This window comes from Mesoplodon mirus (assembly GCF_964341445.2).
Source record: "Mesoplodon mirus genome assembly, chromosome: 12".
NCBI classification, from domain to species: domain Eukaryota; kingdom Metazoa; phylum Chordata; class Mammalia; order Artiodactyla; family Ziphiidae; genus Mesoplodon; species Mesoplodon mirus.
Genome location: NC_138988.1, coordinates 22,862,708 through 22,884,478, shown reverse-complemented (window position 1 = coordinate 22,884,478; position 21,771 = coordinate 22,862,708). Strand labels below are relative to the sequence as shown.

General features: G+C 38.2%; 1 protein-coding gene across 4 annotated transcripts in view; it reads right to left on the bottom strand.

The window, feature by feature from the left end:
* Positions 1-21,771, bottom strand: part of SUCLG2 (succinate-CoA ligase GDP-forming subunit beta) — a 306,029-nt gene that overhangs the window by 66,367 nt on the left and 217,891 nt on the right. For all 4 annotated transcript variants that reach the window (XM_082638974.1, XM_082638972.1, XM_082638971.1 and 1 more), the window contains exon 10: positions 7,676-7,796. In XM_082638974.1, the coding sequence (XP_082495100.1) occupies positions 7,676-7,796 (121 nt within the window). The remainder of the gene's footprint in view (positions 1-7,675; positions 7,797-21,771) is intronic.

Here is a 21,771-nt window from a genome sequence, read left to right as displayed (position 1 = left end):
ATAATCCTCTCAGCTGGTAAATTCTATTCTGATAAGGCAAATAAATACATGTAATTATAAAGTTACCATTCTCAAAGAGGAGAGTAATCCTTTCCTTATCCACTGGTAAAACAGCTTATAATTATTATACAGCTGATAACAAAGTTTTGTCCACAAAATCCCACTAAATCAACAAGCCTGATTTGATTGATTAAAACTTCTAACATCAGGACATTTCTAATACACCGTGTGCAGCAATAGTCTTTAAAATGTGGGCCACAAATTGGTGAGACTGATGGCAAGGAACTTGGCTCTTCTGAATGGCCACATAAGAGCCAAGAGAGGCCACCTGCTTTATTTATAGGAAACAGATACTAAACTAGTAACAAATCACAGTACTGGGCTTTTGAAATATTTGTTATCTTGGTCATTAAAAATCTCACATTTATTCAGACTATACAGCCACGTGTCAGAGTATCAAAAACTTAGAAAGCAGCTAATAGATATTAGCAATAGTTATTATTTATTATTGTAATTCAGACTCAGGTAAGGTTTTTCTCCCACACTTAGTTTTTACGTGTCACTCAGTTTTTCATAGATGCTGGGTTGGTGGACACCCCTGTCTCTTCTCACTTTTACTAGCTAGACAATAGTGGGTGTTACGGGAATGTGAACCAATTCTAATATTAATAGAAATAAAGTTAATTTTGAAGTTTATAGGCTAAAACAAAGTATAGTGTCAAGTTAAACACAAACTATCACTAGAATTGTTCAAAATATTCCTACTTCTCTGTATCACTTTGTCTTTCTCTGTCACCACTGACAATGAAGAGTTTGCTCTGTTTAGAAAAACAGAGGGAACCAAATCATACTCTAAGGTTGGGTAAAATATAACTGAATGCAGAGAGATTTGTGAGAGGAGCAGAATTTATGCTCTGACCCAGAGGAAAGCAAATGAAAAATTTACATTGAGTCTAAGAGAAATTCCTCAGAGGGCCCTGTAGTTAGCAACTTTTTCCCCACTGGAAGCACTAAGAACAAGACTTTCTGTGACAGGACATTTTGGGTTTTGAGTGGTTTCTCATTTTAACTGAGCTGTACTGCAGGGGAACAATTTCCAATGCAGTGAGTCCTAAGTGTGGTTAACTGGGCCCTTCAAAATGAGGGTGACATCCATTTGTCTGTCATACTTCTCTTTGGATCTTCCCCTGTATTCCCACATCTCTGCCTCCACACAGATTCCATCTGATATTACAGCTTCATCTCAAACGAAGCATGACTAGATCCTAGTGTCATCCTCTCCCAGTCTCTCTATCTAGTTTCCACTTTTGACTTTCCCACGTCCATCAACTGTGCCATCCTTCTCCTGGTCATAGATTTGAACCACAGCTCCCCACTTTGTCTCATCTCTTTTTCTATCCCTGCTCTTGTTCCTACTCACTTTTACCTCTATGCGGCAAATCCGCTTGGGTTTTAGATTCTACCTAATACTGTAGATTCTGGCTACTAACTTGATTGTCCTACTCAGTTCTTTTCACCCATAACATGTTGCTGCAAAACCGTTCCTTTCTACAGGACAGCCTCCTGATCTACTCAGGTCCTGGCTTGCAGTCTTTGCCACTGTTATGATCCCAGTACCAACTCCCAAATATGGAACAGATCTGATGACTTGCTTCTGATCCTTTACTAGGTTTCCTCCTTCTTCCTTTTTTCCAATGATTCAAATCTTACTTATTTCAATGTTCAACTTGGAAATTCTCCTTTTATAATATTTCGCTGCTAACTCACATCTGTAAATGTACTATAATTATAGTTGTCAATATTGATTAAGCTTTAAAAAAAGGGTATGTCATATTCAATATCCTGTGATAAACCATAATGGAAAAGAATATGAAGTATATACATAGTAGAAATTAACACGACATTGTAAATCAACTATACTTCAATAAAATAAATTAAAAAATAAGATAAAGGGTATGCTAATAAACGTGGGCTGAGCTACAACAGGCACAATTGAAAGGACACAAATTTAGTCCCTTAGCATAAAGAGCACAGAGGTTGGTTTGTATTTAGTTTCCTTTACAGGATCATTATGGATAATATATCTCCAAATTTCTGTATTTTGTTATCTATGATCAGAGCCAAGAGTAGAGTTAGAGCAGAATTCTTCCATCTTCCCTTGTTTATTATGCAGGACCCACAGAATTTTGGGATAGGTCTTATCTTGGTGTGGGGCAGCTGTGTTCCCAGGAATCACACATATGGCTATTAGTGAGTGTCCCTGGTATGACCATGTTGAGCATGAGAGCCTTTCATCTATCTAAGGTCATTTATTACATTAGATGCAACTTCCACAAGAGAAAGAAAAGAATACCACTGAAGACTGGAAATGTGAGAAGCTCTCTGGCTTTTCCTCTATTTATAAAGGTCTTAGGTGCTTATTATAGGATAGCAGCTATTATCGTGAAAGGAGGCAAGTGGCAGAAAAGGTCACCCTACACATTTTTAGGCTACATAAATTTGGGGCCCAGTATCCTCTTTGAGGTCATCTTCAATTCCCCTTGATAGGGTGGACATCGTAAGGTATCAACATTTCCACAAGCCAGGTGGTTCTCTGGGATGCCCCAATGGCTATTGTTACTAAGAGAGAAGCAGATTCTCTTAGGGCAAACACTGGCTAACATTTTATATATATTAGTTTGTATTGTTGATTTTTCTTTTTGTTTATTTCCCCAGTTATCTAGTAACTGACATCATTTCCTATATTTCTAAGCAGCCTCCTTAATGTCTAAAGCTCAATGGCTTACACATAGTATTTATCATATTAATTAATTAAAAAAACACAGGCATATATCTTGGAAATGTTTTAATTTAAATGATACAAATATATAAAAAAAAGATACAAACCTGACTGTCTAACAGAGTTAGACATTTCAAAGCTTCTTCCCAGTAGCTCAGATAGACCTTTGATATAGTCAATAGTGATTATTAAGGGAGATAATCTTAGATGTGGTAGTTTGCACATTTCAGCATGTATACCATCCTGCTATTTATGGTAAGCGTACACTAAATGATGGGGATCATTTATTACTTCTGGAATAATAAGCATAGTGTGAAAATAAGAGAAGTGCTCCTTTTAATCTTTTGGGAGAAATTAAAAGTGAGGTAACTTTCTTTTCTAGGAGTATACTACAAGCTAAATTGTAACTAAGGGTCTCTGCTGACAACAGAGTTACAGGGAGGATCACTAGACAGGATAGATCGTATCCTGGGTCACAAATCAAGCCTTGGTAAATTTAAGAAAATTGAAATCATATCAAGTACCTTTTCCAACCACAACGTTACGGGACTAGATATCAAGTACAGGAAAAGAACTATAAAAAATACAAACACATGGAGGCTAAACAATACATTACTAAATAACCAGAGATCACTGAAGAAATCAAAGAGGAAATCAAAAAATACCTAGAAACAAATGACAATGAAAACACGATGGCCTAAAACCTATGGGATGCAGCAAAAGCAGTTATCAGAGGGAAGTTTATAGCAGTACCATCCTATCTCAGGAAACAAGAAACATCTCAAATAAACAACCTAACCTTACACCTAAAGCAATCAGAGTAAGAACAAAAAAACCCAAAAGTTAGCAGAAGGAAAGAAATCATAAAGATCAGATCAGAAATAAATGAAAAAGAAATGAAGGAAACAATAGCAAAGATCAATAAAACTAAAAGCTGGTTCTTTGAGAAGATAAAAATGATAAACCATTAGCCAGACTCATCAAGAAAAAAAAAGGAAAACATTCAAATCAATAGAATTAGAAAAGAAAAAGGAGAAGTAACAACTGACACTGCAGAAATACAAAGGATCTTGAGAGATTACTACAAGCAACTATATGCCAATAAAATGGACAATCTGGAAGAAAGAGACAAATTCTTAGAAAAGCACAACCTTCCAAGACTGAACCAGGAAGAAATAGAAAATATAAACAGACCAATCACAAGCACTGAAATTGAAACTGTGATTAAAAATCTTCTAATACACAAAAGCATAGGACCAGATGGCTTCACAGGTTAATTCTATCAAACATTTAGAGAAGAGTTAACATCTGTCCTTCTCAAACTCTTCCAAAATATAGCAGAGGGAGGAACACTCCCGAACTCATTCTACAAGGCCACCATCACCCTGATACCAAAACCAGAGAAAGATGTCACAAAGAAAGAAAACTACAGGCCAATATCACTGATGAACATAGATGCAAAACTCCTCAATAAAATACTAGCAAACAGAATCCAACAACACATTAAAAGGATCATCCACCATGATCAAGTGGGGTTTATCCCAGGAATGCAAGGATTCTTCAATATAGGCAAATCAATCAATGTGGTACACCATATTAACAAATTGAAGGAGAAAAACCATATCATCAGCTCAAAAGATGCAGAGAAAGCTTTCAACAAAATTCAACACCTATTTATGATAAAAACCCTCCAGAAAGTAGGCATAGAGGGAACTTACCTCAACATAATAAAGGCGATATATGACAAATCCACAGCAAACATAGTTCTCAATGGTGAAAAACTGAAAGCATTTCCACTAAGATCAGGAAAAAGACAAGGTTGCCCACTCTTACCACTATTATTCAACATAGTTTTGGAAGTTTTAGCCACAGTAATCAGAGAAGAAAAAGAAATAAAAGGAAGGCAAATCGGAAAAGAAGAAATAAAACTGTCACTGTTTGCAGATGACATGATACTACACACAGAGAATCCTAAAGATGCCAGCAGAAAATTACTAGAGCTAATAAATGAATTTGGTAAAGCAGCAGGACACAAAATGTACAGAAGTCGCTTGCATTCCTATATACTAATGATGAAAAATCTGAAAGAGAAATTAAGGAAACACTCTCATTTACCACTGCAACAAAAGAATAAAATACCTAGGAATAAACCTACCTAAAGAGGCAAAAGACCTGTATGCAGAATACTATAAGACACTGATGAAAGAAAAGAAAGATACTACAAACAGATAGAGAGATATATCACGTTCTTGGATTGGAAGAATCAACATTGTGAAAATGACTCTACTACCCAAAGCAATCTATAGATTCAATGCAATCCCTATCGAACTACCAACTACTAGCACTTTTCACAGAACTAGAACAAAAAATTTCACACTTCGTATGGAAACATGAAAGACCCCGAATAGCCAAAGCAATCTTGAGAAAGAAAAAAGGAGCTGGAGGATTCAGGCTCCCTGACTTCAGACTATACTACACAGCTACAGTAATCAAGACAGTATGGTACTGCCACAAAAACAGAAATATAGATCAACGGAACAGGATAGAAAGCCCAGACATAAACCTATGCACTTATTTTTGATAAAGGAGGCAAGAATATACCATGGAGAAAAGAGAGCCTCTTCAATCAGTGGTGCTGGGAAAACTGGACAGCTACATGTAAAAGAATGAAATCAGAACACTCCTTAACACCATACACAAAAATAAACTCAAAATGGATTAAAGACCTAAATGTAAGGCCAGACACTACAAAACTCTTAAGGAAAACACAGGCAGAACACTCTATGACATAAATCACAGCAAGATCCTTTTTGACTCGCCTCCTAGAGAAGTGGAAATAAAAACAAAAATAAACAAATGGAACCTGTGCTTTTGCACAGCAAAGGAAACCATACACAAGACCAAAAGACAACCCTCAGAATGGGAGCAAATATTTGCAAATGAAGCAACTGACGAAGGATTAATCTTGAAAATTTACAAGCAGCTCATGCAGCTCAATATCAAAAAAACAAACAACCCAATCCAAAAATGGGCAGAAGACCTAAATAGACATTTCTCCAAAGAAGGTATACAGACTGCCAATAAACACATGAAAGAATGCTCAACATCACTAATCATTAGAGAAATGCAAATCAAAACTACAATGAGGTATCACCTCACACTGGTCAGAATGGCCATCATCAAAATATCTACAAACAATAAATGTTGGAGAGGGTGTGGAGAAAAGGGAACCCTCTTGCACTGTTGGTGGGAATGTAAACTGATACAGCCACTATGGAGAACAGTATGGAGGTTCCTTAAAAAACTACAAATAGAACTACCATATGACCCAGCAATCCCACTACTGGCCATATACCCTGAGAAAACCGTATTTCAAAAAGAGTCAAGTACCACAATGTTCGTTGCAGATCTATTTACAATAGCCAGGATATGGAAGCAACCTCAGTGTCCACTGACAGATGAATGGATAAAGAAGATGTGGCACATGTATACAATGGAATATTACTCAGCCATAAAAAGAAATGAAATTGAGTTATTTGTAGTGAGGTGGATGGACCTAGAGTCTGTCATACAGAGTGAAATAAGTCAGAAAGAGAAAAACAAATACCGTATGCTAACACATATATATGGAATCTATAAAAAAAAAAGAAAAAAATTGTTCTGAAGAACCTAGGGGAAGGACAGGAATAAAGACGCAGACGTAGAGAATGGACTTGAGGACACGGGAGGGGGAAGGGGAAGCTGGGACAAAGTGAGAGAGTGGCATGGACATATATGCACTACCAGATGTAAAACAGATAGCTAGTGGGAAGCAGCCACATAGCACAGGGAGATCAGCTTGGTGGTTTTGACCACCTAGAGGGGTGGGATAGGGAGGGTGGGAGGGAGACGCAAGAGGGAGGGGATTTGGGGATATACGTATAAGTATTAGTTGATTCACTTTGTTATACAGCGGAAACTAACACACAATTGTAAAGCAATTATACTCCAATAAAGATGTTAAAAATAAACAAATAAATAAAAATTTTTAAAAATTCAAAAAAAAGTTCATTGAAATAGTTTCAGATTCTACGTTAAAACCTATCTGTAATAAAGACACTGTTACAGGTTTTAGTGTAGTATCAAAGAATAATATTCAGAATTATATGAAATGATTATAAAAAACTGCTGTTTTCCAGATACATAGCTCTATGAGGCCAGATTTTCTTCATATACTTCCATCAAAACAGCACATTGCAACAGATCTGTTGCAGAAGCAAATATTAAGCTAGATATTAAAGGGATTTGCAAAGTCATAAAACAGTGCTGCTATTCTTACTAAAATTTTAAAAAGATTTAATTCTTCATAAATTATATAGTATATATATTTACATATAAAATATATAATACAAAAATTAAAAGTTTATTATTTAAAAAGTATTTAAAAAGTTCCAAGTAGTTATTCCTCTTACCAAATTAATTTATTAATCAGTTAAATAAATTAATAAATATTGACAGATATAACCCAAAATAAACAAGAGGTCTTTGGGTTCTCCAGTTTAACAAGTAGGGAGTCCTCAGACCAAAAAGTTTGAGAACCCTTGGTGTCTCATGATGAAAAATTCTTGGAGCAGCATTTCTAAGACTGCTTTTCCCAGAACACTAATCTCATGATATGATTCATAATAACAGGCTCCACCCTGGAATATGTTTGGAAAATTTGGAGACTCATAACATGTGCCATTCTTGGAGAACTGCAATGCAGATTAAAAGCTCAGAGAAGTACTGCATTTGCTTCATCTTATGTAATCCAGTGTTTCCTAATGTTGTCTCGGAAGTTTGTGAATGGAGAACATGCTGGTCACCTGATCCTGAAGAAGGCGGGTACTGGCACTGTGGAAATCTCCAGTAACTTACCTTCAAGCCGGACCACCAGCGGCACCTTGAGTTCCAGCTCCCGGCAGGCTTTGGTGATCCCATTGGCAATGATGGCACAGTTGACGATTCCGCCAAAAATATTGACTAGGATGGCTTCAACCTGAAATAAAAATTAGGAAGGTGCCCATCAAAATGCTGACAGTCAACATTCCCCCAAATAATTGGCTAAACAACAGAGACAATTAAAATAATCATCTTAAAAAAAAAAAACACAGAATATGAACTATAAAAGAAGACCCAGAAAATGTTGAAGTTAAAATTTAGTATTTAATTAATAAATATCAATATATAACATTACCATATTAACCCAGATTATCCTATCAATCACTTCTCTGAATTCAAAATGAATTCAGTCACCACTCATTTCTTATACACCGTCTTCTGCTGTGTCTTATATTGGGCTGGCCAGAAAGTTTGTTTGGGTTTTTCTGTAAGATGTAACATATGTTAAGGTGTAATGGATGTTATTTATGCATAGTGCCATTTAAAATTTCATGTAGTTACGTCTTTTCCCTCCATGGCTTATACTTGAATTTTTACCTGTCCTGGTACCTCATAAAATATTTCAAAACTAGTAACATTAATTATATTGTTTTGTATTATTAGGTAGAAATTCCAATTTTTCTATGCTTCCTTAATACCTCTTTGATATGCTAGAGGTATATTCTCAAAAGTCAGAGATAGCTTAATTATCTTAGATAATGACCTTTTTGATGAAAAAAAAAAGACCCTCAAAATAAAAAGATATAAGCTCACACTACAAGGATATAAGAAAATTCAAGCCACTGACTAGAATTTTTCAGAAATGTAAATTTAAACCCATCATGTTAACCTGCTTGTACATATTCCATACTAAAAGGCACGTGGGCCAAAAAAACTGTACTTGCCCTGACTTGATAAATAGTTATAAGAAAATCCTGTATAATTAACATGAAGAACGAGATAATGAAGAGAATTCATTACCTAGATTAATTGATAACACCCACAGATAATGGCTATTCATCAAGCTGGAGGCATCAAAATTTCAACAATGGAGTTACAATTAAATTATGCTACACTAATTGCAAAGCATATATGTGTGTGTTGCATGCCATTTTAAAATCCCATTATTTCAATATGCTAAACTACACAAAACATATGAGAAAAGGATACCTTACATTTGTTCAGCACTTAACTCTTTAAAAAGTGCCATTACATGAACTCTCATTTTTAATTTTGATCCCTGCATTACAGTACAGTAAGTACAGTGAGGGTTAGCCTTCTATAGCTGATAAAGCCATTCAGAAAATTCACATGATGTGTCCCAGTGTTACACAGCTAACAAGTAGCAGTGGTAAGGCTCTAAGTCAGCCTCTAGATTGCCTAATGATTCTTCATTCATGCCAGCTGCTAGAGCTGGAATCTTGGGCAAAGGCCATACCCTGTCTCGAACATGGTTTCCCCACCTATAAAATGGGAATAATAGTACCTAGTCCATAAAGTTGTTAAAAGGCATAAAAAAGACATTAGATGCTTATTATGTGCCTGTAAGGTACCTAATGGATATTTACACGTGCATTTATTTCAACAAGCAATGGTGAAAGTGGACAGGTTACCTAGACAGCAAGTATAAGAAGAAAACCTTTCAGTAGACTGCACCTATGTTGAATCTGAATGTAACAGAAACACAAACTTATTGAAGTTCAGTAAAAAGGTAATGTTTTAAGGATAAAATAAATGAGCAGTATTTTCCAAACCAATTAGACACTGGAGCTACTCCCAAAAAAGCAATCTCCCATTACCATTCACAGCAGGCTGACTGGTAAGCAGAAGCTTGCTTTCTAATGATGGCTATTAAATGCTGTTAGCATTGAGGCCTGGTACAGCAGTGGTTTTCAAATAGCTGTGGGATGGAGAGGAGCTTGCCAGAACAATGGAAGACAAAAACCACTCAAGAGCAATAATGACTCCACAGGGTCCAAGAGAGAAACTCAGAAAGAGCTGAGGCTCATTCAGTTTTTGTAGAAGAACTAAGCTTTACTAGTAAAGTATTTAGTGGCTCCTCTATACCTCTGCCATGGTGCAACCTGCATATTCCTTAGGGATGAGTTCAGATGTCAACAACTTCTCAGTGAAGCTTTTCTGTGTCATCAAGTTAGGGTGAATTATTCTATTTAATCCATCTAAAACAGTATGATTGTTCTACAGAGTAGGCATACCACACACAGCAAACATATGTGAAGTCATCCCCATAGGCAGGAGTGAGGCACAAGAGGCAGGAAGATGCCCCTGGCCCCGTGATCCAATGCTTCTCAGTAGATGTATACCCTGGAGCAAGAGTCAGATATGAGCTGTGATTCTGGTACTGCCTAATTTAGTATCAGTTCCCATGAGTCTTGTCAGCATCTCATTGTGTTTAATGAGCATCTGACAAATACAGACACTCTTCATACAACAACGTGTACCTAAAAGTAAGCCAACCACTTCAACTGGTACTGAACCCAAGGAAAAGCCCTCTTTTCCAATGGTGGATGAATAGATGGCTTTGTTAGGTGTGCTGAAAAAAGGACAACTGTTCTCCAATGTAGTATATTCACCTCTCACCCTGTATCCCCATGCCCAAGATACAACACCCTGGGTGGGTCACCTGTGCGCTCCTCTACAACAGGGGTTTTTTTATAAGCAGCTAGCACAATCCATGACATAGTGTAATCACCTAATAAATAATGGTTTCAAGAGTGAATGAATTAAATTAATTTCAATAGACACTTAATGGCCATCTCCCAAACCAGGCACAGAGGTAAGTGCTTGGGAGATGGAGATGAATAAAATGTCATCACTGCCCTCAAAGAGTTCAAAGACTAGTTTGAGGCAGACCAGCAAACTGGCAATTACAATCCTGTCTCCTTAGTCTCACAGAGCTAAGACCAGGGCACCGACCAGTGGTACAGACTGCTGTAGCGAGAAGGGCCTTCTGGGAAGAAGTGATGTTCCAGGTGACAAAGGGAAAGAGCGAGCAGGAACTTAGGTAAAGAGGGCAGCCAGGATGAAGGCAGAGCTGTCACCCAAGTTAGTTCATTCAGGACCTACAGGCTGAATGGGGAAGTAACCTGAGAAAATACAGGTGAGGTAAAGAGTGGCAGGCACTAGAGGCCAGGGATGGGAACTTGGTTCTTTTGGCTTATTCCTTTTTTTCCCAGAGCTGGGTGAAGACAAGCTTTGAAAGTCTCCCTCAGGGGTAGAGGGAGAGTGATGGGAAAGGGAGACAGGGACAGAGAGAAGAATGAATGCATGAGTAAACATGAGATGAGAAATATAGAGCAACCATGTGAGAGCATGAGAGTGAGAAAGACCAGCAGTGAGAGAGGGAGCATGAGAGAACGTGAGAGAGAGAGAGAGAGAGAGAGAGAGAGAGAGAGAGAGAGAGAGAGAGAGAGAGAGAGAAGAGAAAGAGTTTGAGAGGGAGGAGAGAAAGAGTTTGAGTGATACTAACAAACAAGTTAGAATTTTTGCAAGAGCAGCAAGACACAGAAGTACACACGCTGTGTAGCTCAGGGACATGGGATCATTTAGGACATGTGGCATATCACAGAGCACCAAGAGGAAATCACCACTAGGAGTGATGGGAAGACCCCACACCACCAGAGACAATGCCATTCTCTCCTCCTGTAAAGTAATTTGTTGCAGTCACACACTTTAATGGAAATCTGATTTAAGGTTTCACTCTGGGCCAATAATTAACTACTGTAATCTGCAATCTCAAACTGAGAAAGAAATTAAGACAGTTTGAAAATGAAAGCCTTGTGACATCATTATTATTACTTGGCATTTATAAAGCATGTCAAATTTTCAATGTGTGCCTCACGTGTTCATTTATTATTACAACCCCTAATTGCTGCTCCATGACAATACCAATAGAAATTTTTTAATAGTCTTTTTATTCCCCCCTGGCAAAGGGCATGTTTTTTTTTTTTATTATTAGTTTCTGCTTTATAACAAAGTGAATCAGTCATACATATACATCTATTCCCACATCCCTTCCCTCATGCATCTCCCTCCCTCCCACCCTCCCTATCCCACCCCTCCAGGCGGTCACAAAGCACCGAGCTGATCTCAAAGGGCATGTTTTAAAAAGTCAGTGCTAGGTCTATTTACGAATCCAAAACTCTCCCAGAAGATTCCTAGGTGCTTTCAGGAGCAGGCTTTTCTACATTCTCGGCTGAGGATTACAAGGGTTGCTATTTACTGTTTCACAAAAGGAAAGATCATCTAGCAAGGCAGTTATGGTGCCAGATCCACTGCACAGGTCCCTGGACCCCAGACAGCTACTCCCAAGGAGGAGTCTGTGGTGGCAGCTGTTGGCAGCTGTGCAGGTGGCCGGGCAGTCCAAATGCAGGTTTTTCAAATGTCTGCACGTATTTGGCTTTGCAAAATACACTCTGGCTGCAGATGTCAGTCCACAATTAAAAGTAAAGAATGAACTTCCAAAGAAGAAAAGCTACAGCCTTTGGTATTTATCAAGCTCCTCTCAACCCTAAATGAACAAACAAAAATCCCAGCTAAAACCCTTTTTGGGGAACGTAATCCTTTTCAGAATCTAATGAACGTTAGGCAAGCTCAGTCAGATAAGTTCACACACATACAATTTTGGGACATAATTTTAGGTAAGTCCTCTAAGCTGCTTCTTTAGAATTTGGCCTCAAAGGCAGATAATGGCAAAGGGTAACTTACAGCATATAGAGATAGCACAGGGGAATTGTGAACTCTTTGCAACTATTTACAAAATTTTGTTAGAATGTGCACTTTCCCCAGAAAAGTGTTCATAATCTTTAAGAATTGAAAGATTAACAATAATCACAAATTCAACAATAGCTAATGTTTACTAGGTATCTGTCAGGTGGTTGGCAGTATTCTTTTTTACATATATTAACACATTTAACACATAAGTAGTATATGAGATGGATATAATTTTTATCTCCATTTTGCAGATAAGAAAACTGAGAGTACCAAAGATCTGGAGAATCACTGGGGCTACAGCTTTACCATCAAATATCTTTTGGAGACAGCAAACCTACTGAGGTCCCACAATATGTACTTTGCTTAGTATTTTCTCATTCATAACCAGAGCGGATTCTGCCATAAACATGTGAGGTAGGTAACACCTATCCCATTTTACAGATGAGAAAAGTGAGGCTCAGAGAGGTAAAAATGACTTGTACCAAATTATGCAGCTAGTATGTCATCAGAATCAAAACTTTAGTTTTTTTTTTTTTTTCTTTAAGGTTATCCTGACTCCTTTTAATGACAGGCAAATATTGACAGATTGCTGAATGAAACAATATATTCTTGAAAGCCTACTCTGTGCTAGGCACTCTTTTAACCATTGAGTGTGGTCCAGTAGCTAGGCTGACAAGAAAGACTTTTCTAAAACAGACCAAAAAATGTTCTGTATCCATATCTGAAATCGTAAACCGTGATACCGGTTATGAAGGGGAGGGAGACTTTGGGTATTTTGAGATCATAGGACAGGACTCATGTTACACTGGGTGGTCAGGGAGGGCCTCGTGTAGGCAGTGACATTTAGCGTAGGATCTGAAGGACAGTCTGGAAGAGGCCAGGTAGAGTATGAGAGGAATGAAGAGTAAGTACTTTGAGACAAGAGAACACCATGGGCAAAGGTCAAGGGGGCAGAAGAGAACTTGGTGCCTTTGAGAAACTGAACTGAACCTGGAGGAGTAACAGGAGGCTGGGGCTTGCAAAGTTAAGTGGTGGGAAATGAGATGGACCACAGCATCACGAACCAAATCAGTCTTACAGAGCAAACGCCATGACTAGGGGATTGAAAAGCCTTTGATTTCTAGACACCTATAAAGACTTCAGGGCATCTGGCAAGGAAACTATCATTTATTCAGCATCATCCGCAGTACACTCACATTAAGTTTATAAGATAGGTTTTATAACCTCTATTTCATGGATAGACTGAGGCTCTGAGAGTTCAGGGTTTCTTAGCTATTAAGGAGTCATAGTTTCAACCAGGGTTTGTTTTACCATACCACACGCAGGGCTGTCGGGTGATCGTAGGGGCGCTGCTGACATACATGAGGGGTTAGCAAACTTGTTCTGTTAAGGGCTAGTCGGCTTTGAGGGCCAGTCTCTGTTCCAGCTACTCAACTCTGCTGTTGCAACATTAAAGTGGTCACAGACAATATGTAAATGAATAAGCAAACTGTTTCAATAAAACTTTATTCGCATAAACAAGTGGGAGGCCAGATTTGGCCCATGGGCCATAGTTTGCCACCCCCTGACACCAACACAATTTGACTGATGGCTATCCTCAAATTCAGTGCAACCATCACTCCTCTTTTGCATCATTTGATATTTCTTTGATAGTGGGTTTTCAGATTTTAAGTGCTCTTCCTTTGTTGGACCATTTTCTCGCTCTCACCAACAGCATTAATGTACCTAGGCTGTAGCGATGGCTGATTAAATAAATGTGTCCATTCCAACATTAATATCATTCCTTTGGAACAAACCTGTACCTTTAGCAAGTTCATAAAATGACTTGAATGCCTTTGCTTTATTCTTTTTCTCTCCCTGACACTGGCTGGAAATGAACAAATAGAAAGACTTCAGCAATAAGCCTGCCATTTTGCAACGATTATTGCAAATAGTTAAGTACTATACTGCATTTAAAACACACTGTAGTGTATACATTAAACATAGTAAGTGCAACTACTGGGTTTTGTCTGCTTCTTCCAGTTCAGGTTGCTAATTTAGTCCCAGTGCAGTAGGCACTGCTGATAAAAATCAAGCAAGCATGTTTACATTAGGCAAGATAAGGACTTTCTTTTAATCACAAGTTATTTTCATTCTGAAAGTTGTTGCTCTTATTTAAGCATCTGTTTTTGTGGAACTGTTTTTCTCTTTTTTGTGGTTGTTTTTATTTTCCTGCTGAATTCTAATCATGTCTTCTAATCCATTGGCGTCCAATGAAGGAAAATAAATGGTGAAGGAAATTAGATGCAGCTTGGAAAATTGATGTTTCTATGCCTGGCTTTAATAAAAACACTCTGCTAAATTAGAGGGGAGTCTAAATGGATTCAGTCAAAAAGGAAGTGATTCAGGTGAGGCATGCAATCTTGGGATTTGCTGTAATCTTACAAATAAGCCGACAGATCAGTCCACTTGGGACCAGATTTGCCTTTTGCTGAAATCTGAGTGAGCTTCTACGGCTTGCTTTTCTACTTTCAGTTTATTCTTGAAGTTTGAAATTATTTTCTTTTGTATGAAATCAAGCCCTAGGATCCTTGGGTTATTAGCAAATGATGTCCAGATTTACAATAGTACTTATAGTACAATATAGTACTTCTTGAAAAACACCTGCCCACTCTGCCCTTTTAGTTTCTTCCGAGGAAGAAATGCTTTTAGTGAGTAAACAATCCAACCTGAAAAGCTCAGAAAAGGAAATATCTTAAATATCACTCTTAATCCCAAACAACATTTCAGCATTTTTAATTAATCAAGATAAACACCCAACCATTTTATTCCAACTTTGGAATATCTGTTATCACAAAACTGATAGCATGGAAATGACATCTGATGGATGAACAATATTTTATTGGAGAGCCAAGTTTCCATTAAGCTTGACCTCTGAGACCACCCAGGGTGAAACAAGGAAAATGTGTCTAAATCATCCTTGTTCTATTTACTTATTCCTGAATTCTTCACCATACGTGTATCCTACAATCTTCTCCTCGCTAGAATAAGTAAAATGGTATGGAGGATTAGCATTTATTGCATGTTAATTTTCCTACGTGCTAAGAGTGATGAACTACAACCTTTCCTGGCAAGTAAGCTGAGACTCAAGGAGCTTAAGTAAGTTGTCCAAGGGCACATAGATATTAAGCAGTGGAGTGAGGATTTCGACCAAGTCAGTCTTACTTCAAAGTCCATGGTCTTTCCACTCCCTCTGACTGTCTTTCAGTCACTTCTATGACTAATCAAGAGCCCCAGTTCTATTTTGGTTTTATTTCCAAGCTTCAAGGGCACAGTCCTGAGTTCTATATTCTGGTGTCCAACTATTTCTTGTTTTCAAAATCTCACTGCTCAATTATAATGGACCAGAGGTAAGATATCTTTTATAGTTTTGTGGACCAATGGTTTTGGTTCTTTTCAACCCAAAATGTTCCCTGTTTACTGATAAAAGAGTTGTCCAGAGTTTGTGGTTTGCAATCCCTACTTAGATAGGACTATGGAGGGGTCATGATGCTATAAGAGTGAGTCCAAAACCCAGAGTCCCTCCTGAACTGGGACAGATGTCCTTACAAGACCCCTCTCTGCAGACTGTTAAGCCCCCCTTCTCCCCTTTCTGATGCGCTGAAATTTATCCCTTTGCCAAAGCTATTATTTCTATTCTTATGATCAAGAAAATTCTAATGGAGAATTATGCCATTAGAGACATCACTGTTGATATGGATTTTAAATATCAGACCATGGAATGGCCAGTGGGAGGTATGGTAACTCTGTGTGAGTGGCTATTCAAAGTGCTGCGTTGAGACTAATGATGGAGCCACGTCCTGGTTCAGAGAGCTCTGTGACCTATTAACAATGCCTGCTATTGTGGTGGAGGAAAGAGTCAAAGCAAGTGTGTTATAGATTTGTCTCCCTAACTTTGGAGTTGCCTAACACATATTTTGATAATTAGTACTTAAAGACTTAGTCTGTCAACAATTTCCTCTTTTAATGGCTTTTATTCAACACAAAGAAAATATCAGACAGTCAGAAAACCCAATTCACATCCAGCATGATCACTAACAATCTCATTAACTATGCATGTTTAGGTATATTAAAATTTTTTAAAAATTGAATATGCACTTGCAGCAATAGATAGGACCAGGGCACCTTCCATTATGAATACTGGTTTATTCTAACAGGTTAAAAGATACTATGCATACTGAATCATATAAATTATAAAGCCATACTTGCTCCCAAGACGAGTGCCTATTTCCTTAAGTCAAAGCTTTCTAAAGTGTATTCTATGAGGCATTAGGCTTATATAGTGCTTCATGAAAAAAAAATAATCTGGTCAAATAGTATAGATTCTAGCTTATGAGAGCTTTAGCAGAGGATCTGTTTTCTAACTTAGAATACCCAACTTTAGTCATTTTTTGCGGAAGAGTCAAAGGGTGGAAAATTTGATCCCCAGAGAACTGTCAAGAAAAGTGTTCAGGAGCTGGTATACTGGGTGGTTAGGTGACACAGGAATCTAGGGTCCTTCTCCCCAAAGATGCCAATCATTGCACTATTTAGGTTATATTTACAAGTATTTGCAAAACTGGAAGGCTTTTATAATCAAGAACAGCAACCGTGAATGCCTCAGCCAGTCAAAGTGTGGGACACAAATGCTTCCCCAGTTGTCAGTAAACATGGTGGTGGTGGTTCAAGTCAACTATTAACAGGATTTTCAGGAGAAGGTAAAATCTAAAGATGGGGGCTTCCCTGGTGGCGCAGTGATTGAGAGTCCGCCTGCCGATGCAGGGGACGTGGGTTCGTGCCCCGGTCCGGGAAGATCCCACATGCCGTGGAGCGGCTGGGCCCGTGAGCCATGGCCGCTGAGCCTGCGCGTCCGGAGCCTGTGCTCCACAACGGGAGAGGCCACAACAGTGACAGGCCCGCGTACCGCAAAAAAAAAAAAAAATAAAAAAAAAAAATAAAATCTAAAGATGGAAATACTGGTTGGCATTAAAAGCAGGTATAGGAGACAAGAAATGAAAAGGACTGAAGAACACAGAGATTCAAGGGAACTGCACAGACATGTTTTTTATCTTTTTACAGAAACATTTTCCAAATTCTTTTGAATTGAGAATCAGAACCATTGCCAGGATTACAAAAACCACTTGAGCATTTAGAATGGCAAATGCAAGGTTCTTTTTGAGTGCCCTGTGTTTAAAATAGCCCTTGCAAAAACTACTATGATGTGTAATTTGGCCACAGAGCCATTTGAAGCTAAAAGAAAAAACAGAGCAAGGGGATTTTGGTTCTACGCTTTCACTGGAAGCCTCAAAAGACTTCAGGAAAGAGAGAGACAGAGACAGCGAGAGACAGAGACAGAGAGAGAGCTCACTTAAGAAATGAGCTATTAAAATTGACTGTTAAGAAATATTTTGGTTACAAAACTGCCTTCCCAGCTTAACAGATAATTGTTTTCAAGGCAGGACACTCATTGCTCATAATGCAATATCTATATTTTATTTGTAATGGAAGCTACATTGGTGCAGATTAAGACTATTTATTGGCTCATTCTTTCTGAGCAGTATTTTGTCCAATCATCTCAGACTTATGTCATCTTGATGAATGTGAATATGTATACTCCATCATCATTAGTTGGAGAGTTAATACAGAGAACACCCATAAAATTGGCAACTTGGTGAAGAACCCATTTATTAATCTATAAACAGGATGTCTATCTGTCTACTGTTGTAACATAATAATCTCCACAGGGTAAATGTTCCTACAGAAAAGGAAAAAAATGTTTCTATGGGTGATTTTTTTGCCTTTATACGTGACTGACATCAATTAAAGAAAAAAATTAGCTAGGCAGACAGAGCCAAAACTTAGGACCACACAAATTCACACTTCACGCCACAGAGAAATGAACATAAATTTAGTTAATTGCAAAACCCACTGTTTCTGTAAATAACAAGTCTATGTAAGATGAAGGTGGCGTATAATGATCCTGTGATGCCCCCATACATCTGTTCAAATCTATCTGATCATTTAGTTTTCTGGAAAAACAAGGGGTTGACAAAGATTCTTATCAAAACCCCTAATGGAAAAATATGTGACTGGGAAAAGTAAAAATATAAGCTTCCAGCTAAGATCTCAATAAGTTATAAGCTATTTATTACACACTAAAATTTATGTTAAAATTCTTTTAAGTAAAATAATTTTTAAAACACATACGTATGTTTCTTTTCATAATGGATCTCATCAGTATATTTGGGAAAATCAGTTTACTGCCATATTTCTTTGTAAGAACAAGCTTCCAATTTATTTCCTGAAGTCCCACCCTTTATTCATCCCAGTAAAATGACCTCCAACCCCAAACCTTACACTCAGAATCTTAAATTCCAAAACTGTCATTGAAGGTAATATTCTTTAGCATCAAAATTTTAAATTCAGGTGAATTAATTCAGGAAAAACACATAAACCAATGAAAACTCCAAAAAAGATACCATTTAAAATATCTGAAATTATTAAAAATCAATATCCCATTTGAATTAGGGCTCTTCTGAAATGTCTGGGCAGGACAGTTGCCTGTTAATATTTAAAATCAGGAGGAGAGGAAAATCTATAGAATTCATTCTACATCTACTAGCAGCATCAGATGTCACTGTCACCAAAAAACAGCTCTGCTGTAGACAATATTTTAAAATTACTGATATCACTGTCTGACCTCACTGTAATCTGTTGTGTGGAAGTTTGATATATTTATTTAGCTGTTCAGCAAATGTCTGAATACCATGTCTGGAGCAAATTAAAAACTACATTGGCAAAACACTCCCCACAGCCTGATTAGAATGAAATTTAACCAAACTCTTTGTACCTCAGTGTCTAAATCATTGATTATCTCGCACTCCTGGTTAACCTTTTGCAGACCTCAGTGGAGTTCTCAAGTTGTTAGACTCCCTTTACAAAGGATTCAGAACACTCTACCTCCTGAGGCACACACTCAACAGACAATCAAAGGATGTCCTTTGGGACCTATCTGTGCTGTAAATCTGCATTCCCACACTGCTCCTCTGGGTCCCGGAAGGCTGATTCCAGGGGCTGCATCAATGGGCTCCTTTCCCCGGCTGGCATCCGGGAAGCCTTGGCAAGAGGAGAGGGAAGTTGGGGTGTTTCTATTCCTCCAGGTCCCTCCCAGCAAGGTCGTCCTGAGTGGCTGTGTCCCTTCACAAAAGGTGGAGAAAGTCTTCATTTCAGACTTGCCCCAGGCTCTTGTACTTTCTCTTATGGTTTGCATACCTGCTACACCCCTCTCGTTATCAATCTCTTTGTAAATAAACTTTCCTCCATATACTGAGTTGAGTGAGCCATAATTTCCTAGCAAGACTGATAACAACATCCTATTTTGACCAACTCAGCTTCAATTTGAGAAAATCCGTTCTTTGGAGGCTGAAACAGATTCTAGAACTGGAAGCTTAATTTTAGTTTTCCTCTCTTTACAACATATCCGTGGACACGAATTAAACAATAAAATAAATGGAAAAATCTGAACACTCAGTTTAAGCCATTTAATGAATATTTTCAAACACTTTCTCTTGTTCTTTCTGGGAGATGGCTAGCACCTACAAATCAGGAATTACTGCTCATTAACTGTCTGAATCTACACCCAAGGTAAAGGCCGGAAAAGGAAAACAAGCCAAAAACCTTTAGTATCTTGGGTTCTGTCCATTATAAATGACAAATGATAGCTTGTCAGGTGAAAATGAGCTTCTCAGCACTGAAATGACTTCATTTGGTTTATTAGCTGCAAACGAAAACTAAGGAAGGCCCGCCTAGAAGGTGACTTGCAATTCTTATTTTCAGCATAATGAAAGACAGGCTCAGTAAGTCCGAATCCTCATGTGGCCTCCCAGTCTGTCTAAAGGAACGCAAGTAACAGGGAGACAAACCTGAAAAGATGGTTAGTAAGTAAAAATGTAGGTCTGCAGCCTTGGACAAAAGATGATGTTTAACTTCCATGAAACTCCAATGACCCAGCTGCAAGTAGTGGCCTCACATTTATCTCAAAAGTCACACTATTCTGTTTTATCAAGTAAATAAACTGTGTCACTGAGCCATTAATGGTCAACAATAAAATACACCCCAAGGGAGTAGGTGTAGGATGGCTTTACAAACAAGAAAAAATGTAGGGAAGGAAAAAGAAGCTCTTAAACCACATAAGATCCACATAGCTTTTCAGGAAGTGAACAGCACCTGGTAAGGCCAGACATGCACACACACTACCTGAATCCACATAGTTTAGATAAGCATTTGCTTTCTGATATGTTAGAGTTTCCTTCTCTCAACCCTACATCTGCAACTGCTCTTTATTCTCTGAAACATCTGGACAAAAATCCCTCTGTTTGTGGAAGCCCACTTCCATCTCACACAGTCCCTCAGCATGAGTTTATTTCTTGAATGTGTACTTTCCTATGTGCTAGATCCAAAGGGTAGTCTTGAATCTATTTAATGACTGTTCATGTTGTACCAAAGGGGAATCTCCTTGATTGACAGACACAGTTATTTATTTATTTTTTTTGCGGTACATGGGCCTCTCACTGCTGTGGCCTCTCCCGTTGCGGAGCACAGGCTCCGGACGCGCAGGCTCAGTGGCCATGGCTCACGGGCCCAGCCGCTCCATGGCATGTGGGATCTTCCCGGACCGGGGCACGAACCCGTGTCCCCTGCATCAGCAGGCGGACTCTCAACCACTGTGCCACCAGGGAAGCCCGACAGACACATTTTTATAAATGCCTTGAAGTGCCTCTTTTTAATTTTCTTTTTATTTTTAAGATTATTCTGAAAAAAATCATGTCCAAGTTTTCAGTCCAGAAACCCTGGGATAGTCTTCTAAGTTGCTCCAGACTTGTTAAGGTCATCTCCCATTTCTTGTGTGCCCCCAGTAAGCTGACACTTCTGCCTCACAGTGTGATCTGTAAGGTTTCCTTTCACACCGTGTTATCTAGCTTCACTCCAAAGTTCTTTTTTTTTTTTTTGCCAATCTTTTTTCATTTTAATCAAATGAAATTTCTTTCATTTCATTTATCCCAGAGATCATGTTATTTTACTTGGAACCCTCCAATATAATACATAGGACATTTTTTTAAAAACATAAACATCACACCATTAATCACATCTAACCAAAGTAATAATTCCTCAATATCATTCACAACTGGGAAAGATGTCTTTTACAGTTTGTTTCTTTGAATCATGGTTCAGACCACTCCAAAGTTCTTATCAGCTGGGAGGATCGTAATTTCTGCCCAGGCAGGTGTGAGAACAGGAATTCCAGCCCAGTTTTATGCTGTAGTTCCAAATGGCTGTCTTTA